Source organism: Acanthisitta chloris, unplaced genomic scaffold (assembly GCF_000695815.1).
Source record: "Acanthisitta chloris isolate BGI_N310 unplaced genomic scaffold, ASM69581v1 scaffold25695, whole genome shotgun sequence".
Lineage (NCBI taxonomy): Eukaryota > Metazoa > Chordata > Aves > Passeriformes > Acanthisittidae > Acanthisitta > Acanthisitta chloris.
This window is the reverse complement of record NW_008672501.1, coordinates 6,018-16,716: the sequence shown is the minus strand read 5'-3', so window position 1 is coordinate 16,716 and position 10,699 is coordinate 6,018. Positions and strand designations below refer to the sequence as shown.

Genomic DNA, 10,699 nt, shown 5'->3' with positions numbered 1-10,699 from the left:
CTTGGGTTTCTCCATGGTCAGGGGCTCAGGTCCCTCCATGGTCAGGGGCTTGGGTTTCTCCATGGTCAGAGGCTCAGGTCCCTCAGGACTCAGTTCCTTCTGGGCTGGGTGTCCCACACAGGTCCTGCCAGTGACTCTTAGACCTGTCTCCAACCCAGTCCTAACACTGTTCTCCCACCTCTGTCTCACCCTCTGTGCAGTGTCACCAATGGTGGCAAAACCACCTTGACCAACAGGATCATCAAGGCACTCCCCAACTGCTGTGTGGTCCATCAGGATGATTTCTTCAAGGTAAGCTGAGCCTCCTCTTCCTCAGAGAATGCTCTCATTGCTGCTTCTATGTGCAGGGATAGCTGTGGTAGGTCCCCTGTGAGTGTCAGGTGCTCCTGTATGTTCACCAGGGCAGTTTGGAGCCACACATCTTCTGATTTTAGGGTTTTTTTTTAGTATCTATTTAATTCTGAACTGACTGGACAGGTGGGAGGTGCTGACCTTTACCAGTGTCACACCCCAGGGCACAGCAGTGGCAGCAAAACCTTCTCCTTAGTGTTCACAGCAGATAGAAATTCAGGTCAAACTGCTGATTTTGGTCAGAGATTATTGACTTTGCTCTGCATAAATGATTTTCTCCATGTTGGGTTATTCCTCCTCGTTTTACCTTAGTAGGAATGTAGCTCCTCAATGACCCTTTGGGCTTTAGGCACTTCTGTGCTGCTTTAAATACAAAAAGGAGTTTGGGGAGAGTTCTGACTGCTCCATCCAGTTAAAAGATCACAGAGATGAACATGGAAAACCAGTGCTGGGAGTGCAGAACCACATTCCCAAGCCCTCTAGGCTGCAGTCACTTGGGAATGATGATATTCCTAGACTCCACCACATGTGGAAGGCCAAGAGATGCAGGAAAGGACTTGGAGGAGTTGTATGTCACCTCCAAAACGTGAGGTGCTCCAGCACCATGTGCTCAGCCTGTGCTGCCCTTGCAGGACAACGTGCTTTAGCAAACAGACCCAAACATCCATTTGGAAAAACTTCCTGCACAGATTTACTCAGCTAGAAACCCTTGGGAAGAGGAATTCTGATCCCATAAAGCTCTGTAACCTCTCCCTTGGGTGAGCATCACCAAAGCTGTCTCTGTGTGACCCAAAGCTCCTCCCACCTGTGTTTCCATTAAACTTCAAACTCCTGCTCTAGAAAAATGTACATTTTAGCTATTACTTAACACAAGATTTGCACTTTACATTCTTTTGTGTGGATTTAGACATTGGGTAAGTTTATAAAATAGAAGAGTTGATAATCTGTAACTTGATAGTCTAGAACAGTTGATAATTTATAACTGTTGATAGTGTAGAACTGTTGATAATCTACCTTGACAATCTCAAACTGTTGATAATCTAGAACTCTTGATAATGTTTTACTTAACACAAGATTTGCACTTTACATTCTTTTGTGTGGATTTAGACATTGGGTAAGTTTATAAAATAGAAGAGTTGATAATCTGTAACTTGATAGTCTAGAACAGTTGATAATTTATAACTGTTGATAGTGTAGAACTGTTGATAATCTACCTTGACAATCTCAAACTGTTGATAATCTAGAACTCTTGATAATGTTGAACTGCTGATAATCAATCTAGAACTGCTGATAATCAATCTAGAACTGCTGATAACCTATAACTCTTTGATAATATAGAACTGTTGATAGTATAGAACAGTTGATAATCTATAACTGATAGTATAGAACTGTTTGATCATATAGAACAGTTGAAAATTTAGAACTGTTGATAATCTATAACTGTTTGGTAGTACAGAACTGTTTGATAGTCTAGAACTGTTGATAATCTATAACTGATAATCTAGAAATGTTTGATAGTATAGAACAGTTGATAATCTTTATCTGATTATAATCTAGAACTGTTCAATGGTATAGAACAATTGATAATTTATAACTCTTGATAGCCTATAACTGATATTATAGAACTTTGATAGTACAGAACAGTTGATAATCTATAACTATCAATAATCTAGAACTGTTTGATAGTACAGAACTGTTGATAGTATAGAACAGTTGACAGTCTGTAGCTGTTGATAATCTAGAACTGATTGATAGTATAGAATAGTTGATAGTATAGAATAGTTGATAGTATAGAACAGTTTGATAGTATAGAATAGTTGATAATCTATAACTGTTGACAACATAGAACTGTTTTATAGTATAAAACAGTTGATAACCCAGAACTGTTTGATAGTATAGAACAGTTGATAATCTATAGCTGCTGCTAACCTAGACCTGTTTGATAGCACAGAACTGTTGATAGCATAGAACAGCTGATAATCTATAACTGTTGGTTACCTAGAACTCTTTGATAGCACAGAACTGTTAATAATCTCTACACTCTTTTACCTACTAACACCACACCAAGTGACTAAGCTCAAAACCTCTGCCCAAAGAGCTTTCACTGAGGCAGGAGAGGAGCCCAGGGCCTGGGGGGGTTGGTGAAATGCCAGCTGGGAGTGCCAGGGCTGGGGAGGGGGCTGTGTGCCACAGTGGGTGCCAGGCTGGGCTGGGCTGGCACGGCCCGCGCGCGGAGCTCGCAGCAATGTTTTATTGCTCACTATATTTCAGCCACAAGATCAAATAGAAGTCGGGGAAGACGGCTTTAAGCAGTGGGATGGTAAGAGCAGTGCTGGCTCTAGGATGCAGTAATGTATCTTTTTTTCCTAAATATTCCTTTTTTTTTTTTTTTGTTTTTCTGCTGTTAAAAGCTTTAATCGGTAATTTGCTATCGTTTCCCGTTTGTACAAGCTCATTCTGTTTGCTCCTCCTGAGCCTTTGTGCTGTTTGATCATGTTTGATTGTGTCCCTTTTTTTCCCCCCACCCTCTCAACCCTATCCCCCTTTCTCCTGACTAGTGTTGGACTCCTTGGATATGGAGGCAATGGTGAGCACAGTGAAGGCCTGGATTGAGAACCCACTGAAATTTGCCCGTGCCCACGGGGTGAACATCACACCTGGCTCCAAGGAGCCAACAGCCTCCCAAGATACTCACATCTTGGTCATTGAAGGCTTCCTGCTGTATAACTACAAGTAAGACTTGGGGAACTACTCATGGAACTACTCAAAGATCCTTCCACAGATCCTTCAATCCAGGGTTAAAAACCTCTTTTCACTAATTTTCCCTTCTTGATTTGTTCTGAATTCTCATCCCTGACTAGCTCTGAATTCTCACCACTCAGTTTTTGCTGTGAAAGGGAAAATGATTCCCTAAGTGCTGCTAAAAGTGAGGGAACAATGTGAGTTCCTCAAGGAAGTTCTTATTCAGGCCCTAACCTTGAGCTCCAGAGGAGCTTTAGGCCAGAGCTGAGGTGACAACAGGGCTCAGGTTCCTCTCAATCCACTCTTGAAAGGTCTCTGATGAGAACAAGGAGATGATCCATAGGTCATTGAAGGCTTCCTGCTGTATAACTACTAGTAAGGCTTGGGGAACTACTCAAGGATCACTAGATCCTTCCATAGATCCTTCAATCCCTCAATCCAGGGTTAAAAACCTCTCCCTTCTTGATTTGGTCTGAATTTTCATCCCTGACTAGCTCTGAATTCTCACCACTCAGTTTTTGCTGTGAAAGGGAAAATGATTCCCTAAGTGCTGCTAAAAGTGAGGGAACAATGTGAGTTCCTCAAGGAAGTTCTTATTCAGGCCCTAACCTTGAGCTCCAGAGGAGCTTTAGGCCAGAACTGAGGTGACAACAGGGCTCAGGTTCCTCTCAATCACTCCCTGAAAGGTCATTGGTGAGAACAAGTTGATGATCCATTCACTGCTTGGAATCTCTCCTGGAATTTGGGAATAATTCTCTCACATTCTTGTCTAACACTGACTAAACTGAATTTAGGGATTAACTTCAAGGCCAGGTTGGATGAGATTTAGAGCAACCTGTGCTGGTGGGAAGTGTCCCAGTCCATGGCAGGGGGTGGGATTGGGTGATCTTTAAGGTCTTTCCAACCCATTCCATGATTCTAAGTGTACATCAGAGCAAAGAACAACCTATTTTATACAGGGGAGGGAAAATTCTTGGCAGGAAAAAGGGGAGACAGGACTGGTAGGGAAGGGAGAGAAAAATTCCAAGAGCCAAATCCAGAAGCTTCAGCCAATCACACCTGACAAACATGACAAGCAAAACATTCTATTGGCTCCCCAGTGGAGTTTTGTCCCTGACAAACATGACAAGCAAAACATTCTTGGCTCCCCAGTGGAGTTTTGTCTACAAAGACCTTTCCGGAGAAGAAGCTGTGAGTGACACTTGGCAAAGCCAGAGCTGTTTACAGGCTGTACCATCCCAGATTCCCAAACATGGGATCAGCCCTGCCAGGAATGGCCAACTGGAGATGGTGCTGGCACATTGCCTCCTGCTCCTGACCTCACCCCAGGGAGCAACTCTGGTGTCTCCTGAAGGTTACAAACACCCCTGAAACCTCAGCCCTGTTCCAAGAGCCTTTCCCTTGCCCAAAGGGAGTTTTCCACTTCCAGTCCTGGAGCTTCATGGGATCATTTAGGTTGGAAAAGACCTCTAAGATCCTCCCCAGGATCTTTGCCTGTTCCTCCCCAGGACTTGGGGCAGATAATTGGGTGGGAAAAGCCCCTCCAGAACCTTCATTTCCATGGTTTATAGCAACCCTGAGGGAACACTTGGGTTGTGTTTAACAGACACAACCAGCAGAGGCAGGAAGATTTTTTTTAGGGTTTTGGGGGTGATTGAACATTTTTTCTGTCACGAAAGGAATGAAATCTCCACACTGTTTCTTTCTGCCCTTCCTCAGACCTCTGATAGACCTGTTTGACCTGCGTTACTACCTGGCAGTGCCCTACGACGAGTGCAAGAGGAGGAGAAGGTAAGGAGGTTCTTTGATGGGAATCTAATCCTTCTGGGAAAGGAAAGAGATCTTCACTCTGCTCTGAATCATGGAATTATGGAATGGTTTGGGTTGGAGGGAGCTTGAAGCTTATCTCATCCCACCCCCTGCCATGGGCAGGGACAACTTCCACCAGCTCAAGTTGCTCCAAGCTCCATCCAACCTGGCCTGGAACACTCCCAGGGATGGACAGTCCATAATTAATGGGATGTATTGGTATTGTGAGTTGGGATGAGAGTGGAAAATTTGAATTGGATTGGAGAAAGAGCCTTTGATGTGGTAAACTTAGAATCATGGAATTGTTAAGGTGGTGAAACACCTCCAAGATCATTGAGTCCAACCATGTTCACCACTAAACCATGTCCACAAGTGCCACATCCATAGGGTTTTAAACCCTTCCAGGGATGGTGATTCCACCACCTCCCTGGGCAGTTCCAATGCCTGACAGCTCTTTCCATGAGGAAATTCCTCCTGATGTCCAACCTGAATCTCTCCTGGCACAACCTGAGGCCATTCTCTGTTGTCCTGTTATTCCCTGAGAGCTGTGGAGAACAATCAGGTCCTCCTGAACCTCCTTTTCCCCAGGCTGAGGAATTGAGCTGTGCCAATGAGCTTTGCCACCACCACCACAGAGCAGCTGGCCCAGTCTGCACCAGCCCAGCACTCCTGACATCCCTTTTCCATGGTTTTATTCCCAGTACACGGAATTACACCGTTCCTGACCCCCCAGGCCTCTTTGATGGACATGTCTGGCCCATGTACTTGAAGCACAGGAAGGAGATGGAGGACTATGGTGTGGATGTTGGTAAGTTTTCCAAAACACAAACCCTTGGAGCTGGGAATTTAAGGAATTAGGTGATTTAACTCAAGGAAACTTCGGCTGGAATGATGCAAGGAGCTATTTTTACAGCCAAGTTGTAATCCTGCCCTGGTTTGTCTGGATAAATAAGGCAATTTTCCAGCTAAGAGTTTATTCCCTTTGTTATGTGTTCTGAGGACCTAGAGGGGATAAGAAAAGGAAAATCAAAAGGGAATGAAAAGAAGGAAAGTCACATTATTTCTCAGGGGAAAAGGATTTTTCAGGCCATTGTGGTTTTGGGATGAGTCTGTTTTTCCAACAGAAAATCAAGTTGTCATTTAGGACAATCAAACATGAATTTAACATTAATCCCCCCAAAATCTTGTTCTGTTGGAAACCTCCAGCCTGACTCCCTTTTTTTTAAATTTATTTCTTCCCAGTTTATTTAGATGGCCTGAAATCCAGGGATGAACTCTACAACCAAGTCTTGGAAGACATTCACAACAAGCTCTTAAACTGCTCATAGGTAAATCCTTCCTGCCTTGGAGGGGTGGGACACAAGGGATTGAGCTGGGAATACCTTGGATACTCATCCTATCCCTTCTTGCTTTCCAGGGTCTGGAAAAAACACATGTACAGCCTGATGTAAATAATATTTGGGAATGGGAATGAGGGTTTATTGGTGCAAACTCTTGTCCTGTCCTGTGGCCAAGTCCCTTCTGTATATACTTGAACCTGAAGTTAACTTATTCACACCCATGGACAGGATCACCTTGGGGGGGGGTTGGGTTTTTTTTTAACTGTTTTATATTCCATTGCCTTCAAGAGAAGTTGGAAAGGAATTTTTTATAGCAGAACAAGTAGAACTGTGCTGAGAAAACAACTCCTCTCCTGCTCTGTGCTTCCTGCAGCCTTCATGCAATGCTTGTTTGGCACATCAGCTCCTCAGTAAAAAGTCAATTCAATCTCCTTTGGAGGTCCTGTTGGAATTCTCAGTTGGCTCTGCTGGAGGAGAAATGGGCACAAAATTCCCTCCAAACACAGCAATGTCTTTTTGCCATGGGGTGTTGGAAATTCCAGCTCCAAACCTCCTCCCAGGCTGGTTGGAAGAAGGTTTGGAGGTGACTGGTTGGGTTTGGGGGCTCACACAGATCTCCAGGGAGGTGGGAATAGCTCTGGCTGTGAGTTTAGATCCATAAGATGGGATTTCTCATGGAATGAGAACTTAAAACTCTGCCTCCCTGAGGAAACATTTTGGGAATTCAGAGTAAAACACCACCTGAATTTCAGTGTGGAACAAACAGCATGGAAACACCCTCAGAACACAACTTGGGGCTGGTTACTGACAGCATCCCTTAACTCCCTCTGGGGGTGACTTCCAACCTGGGATCTCTCCTCTCTGGACACCTCCTGGATCCCCCAGAAGGGACAGAGAATATGTTTTAAGCCCTGACCACTCATGGCCAAGTGGCCCAAGGCCTCTCTGAGCCTCCTTGGGTGAGTCCAGGATCACTCCAAACCTGAGGGTACAACTCCAGGGCAGATCTGGTTGTCCTTGGCTGGTGGCTCTGATCATCCCACACCACTGGGGTTTTCATTGGGTGGAATTAGGCCTGGGATGGGCAGGGAGCAGCCCAAAACCATCCCCTGCCATGGGAACACAGCAGCTAAAAGGGAGTGATGTCCCTGAGCACGTGGAGCTGTCACAGCACAGAACCTCCATGGGATGAGCACTGAAATAACTCACCTGGGGGGTCCAAAATTTTGGGAGCATTCCTGAACTGCAAACAGTGCTCTAGGAAAGCAGATTAGTGAGGAATCACCCAAACTCCTTCCAGGGCTGTTTTCAGCCACAGCAGCCAGAGGGAAGTCAGATCCAACACCTCATCCTCATCTCACACTAATGATTTCCCAACTGGAGCAGGGATACCCCGGCCAGAAACAGGAGGAGGATCCTGATGGCATCTCCATGGCTTCCCCAGGCTATAAAAAGGGATTTTTCCTGGTGTGCAGCTTGGAATGTGCCTGGGGAGAGCCACAGCACTCTGATTACACCATTCCACAGCTCAGGGACACCCAGGGCAGGGACACCCTGCTGGGACCTGTCCCCAACATCCTCCCACATCCGTTTGCCATCGGCACATGGAGCATTTCCCATGGATTAGCTGCAGCTCAGCATGTTGGCAGGGAAAAAGGATCCCAGTGGGATGTGCATGTAGTTTCCATGAGGGTTTCCTGAGTGTTCATGGGTTGGTTTCAGCTGTGCTAAAGAGGGTTTGGGTTTTTGGGAAAGACTTATAAGGGAAAAGGCATTGCTCCTGCCTCCCACCAAGTTCTGGGAAGCCAAAACTGCAGCCTAAAAAAGGCATTTTGGTATTCCATGGCCCACGTGGAATGAAATGCCACAGGGCAGAGTCAGCTCTGGCTGCAAAGAGGAACTGAGGTGGAATATTCCAGTATGGCAACAGTTCCAGGATCTCATGGGGATCCCTCACTTCTGAGCACCACCTGAGCTCCTGCTGTTTAGGATCCTGGGAATCATAAAGGTTGGGAAAGCTCTCTAAGTCAAACCATTCTCCCAGCACTTCCACCATGTCCCCACGTGCCACATCCACAGAGCTGTTACCTCCCTCCAGGGACTAAACCCCTGTCCTGGGCATCCTGTTCCAATTCCTGACCATCCTTTCCATTTCTTCCCTATATCCAACCTGAATCTCCCCTGGCACAGCTTGAGGCCATTCCCTCTTGTCATGTTCTTCCCTGGGAGCAGAGCCTGAGCCCACCTGGCTGCACCTCCTGGCAGGGAGTTGTGGAGAGCAGTAAGGTCCTCCTGAACCTTCATTTCTCCAGACTGAGCTCCCCCAACCTCTCCCAATCCCACCTGAGCCCCCACTCCTGTAGTATTTCACCTCTTGGACACTTTCTCCTTAGTAAATCCATGTTTTCCCCCCTCTCTGCAGCTGCACATGGTCCACCCTACACCTTCAGCCCCTCCAAATTGGCTCAACCTGAGTGTGACAGCACCAAAACATCCCAAATCCTGCTCCTTTAAAAATCTCTTGGTGGTTATTTTCCACATCCACTTGGCTGAGATTCCTGCTCTAGGGCAATGCACCTCCCACATGGGGTGAAGGACCAGTGATTTCCAAGAGCCTTTAGGGCTGTGAAACCAAAGCTCATGGCATGCTGAGCATGCAGGAAGCCTTTGCACTATGTGAACTTTGCCCAGCTCGGGAACAGCTGGAGCTATAGGATTTCCATACATCCTTTCACCCACTGTCTCTGCTGCTGGAGAAGCTCTGGGAAAGGAGAGCAAATGGTTGAGGCTCCATCCACAAATCAGCACCCCAAAAACATCCCTGGTCCCCCAAGGATGCAGCACCCAGAGGGAGGGTGATGTCTCCAAACTCCCAGTCAGGCTCTGGTGTGTGTCCCCATGGAACAGGAGCTCTGGGACAGCCCCCAGTCACGCTGTTCCCACTGGGAGCTGAGCACCTTGGCATGGAAAACTTCAAGGCAGATAAAATTATCATCAGATCCACGTGTCCCACGCGTTGGGATGAAACCTACACCCAGCAGGACGTCAGCAGGGACAGGGACACAGGGCATGGGCCCCCCAGCCAGACCCCCAGGAGACTCACAGAGGGACAAATCCTAAATGGAGCAAATCCCCTGGGCTTGGAGCTGAGCCAGAGCCATGTGCCCCTCCTGGAGCAGAGCTGCTCACCCCTTGGGATTGGGCTGGTGATTCCCCAGGATTAAATTCTGCTGGAGTTTGGCTCTCTTGCCATGGGGCCACAGGCAGATGGAAAGCCCTCAGTGCTCCCAAGGGAAAGCTGCTCCTGGGCTCTGGGATGTGGAATGGGGTGGTTTGTCCCCCTGTCCCCAGGGGTGAGAGGAATCTCAGCTGTCCTGCCCCCCCAGCCCAGCCCCTCCCTGCTCTGCTGTGCTTGCTGCTGATGGCAGAGCCCACCAGCCCTTCCCAGGGCTAATTCCCTACCCACTCCTCTCCCATGCCAAATGGGATGTGGCTGGTCCCCTGCCAAAGGTAAACCCATTGGGAAAAGGGCTGGGACCCCCCCAGAAACCCTGGGAGCCTCCCCACATCCAGGAGCCTTTCCCAAGCCCCAGAGACCTCCCTAAATCCCACAGACCTCCTCAAATCCCACAAATTCCATTAAGGGACACCATAGAAACCCTGGGACCCTTCCCAAGCCCCAGAGACCTCCCTAAATCCCACAGACCTCCTCAAATCCCACAAATTCCATTAAGGGACACCATAGAAACCCTGGGACCCTTCCCAAGCCCCAGAGACCTCCCTAAATCCCACAGACCTCCTCAAATCCCACAAATTCCATAAAGGGACACCATAGAAACCCTGGGACCCTTCCCAAGCCCCAGAGACCTCCCTAAATCCCACAGACCTCCTCAAATCCCACAAATTCCATAAAGGGACACCATAGAAACCCTGGGACCCTTCCCAAGCCCCAGAGACCTCCCTAAATCCCACAGACCTCCTCAAATCCCACAAATTCCATAAAGGGATCCTCCAGAAACCCTGGGACCCTTCCCACACCCAGGAGCTTTTCCTAAGCCCCACAGATCTCCCCAAATGCCAAGGACCATCTCAAATCCCACAGATTCCATAAAGCATCCCTCAACCTTCCCTGAACCCCCCAGACCCACACTGGGGTCCCAGGCAAGAGGAGCTTGGGGCTCCCCCAGCCCAGGAACACCCCCCAACCCATCCCTGGAGCTCCTAAGGCAAAAACCCAAAGCCTTTCTCCAACCACCTCCAGGCAATCCCTCTGGTGGATGGGAGCACAGCAGAGGAGCTGCCACCCCATGGAGCTCCTTGTCCCCTTCCCAGCCTGTGTCCCATCCCAGCAGGAGCAGAGGCAGCGGCTCCTCCGCACGGAGACCTTTATTGTGTTCAAAGGGGGAGCAAGGGCTGGGGGTGCAGCACCCTGAGGGGTCACCACGGGGCCAGGAGGG

At 47.9% G+C, this 10,699-nt stretch overlaps 1 protein-coding gene across 1 annotated transcript; it reads left to right on the top strand.

Annotated features, from left to right (window-relative positions):
* Positions 1–200: 200 nt before the first annotated feature.
* On the top strand, positions 201–6,230 carry NMRK2 (nicotinamide riboside kinase 2; the record flags this gene model as incomplete). Its single annotated transcript, XM_009074554.1, has 6 exons — positions 201–291; positions 2,623–2,671; positions 2,910–3,084; positions 4,813–4,884; positions 5,604–5,710; positions 6,145–6,230. Coding segments are annotated over 6 exons (580 nt in total), but the record flags the coding sequence as incomplete, so codon positions are not given.
* Positions 6,231–10,699: the final 4,469 nt, after the last annotated feature.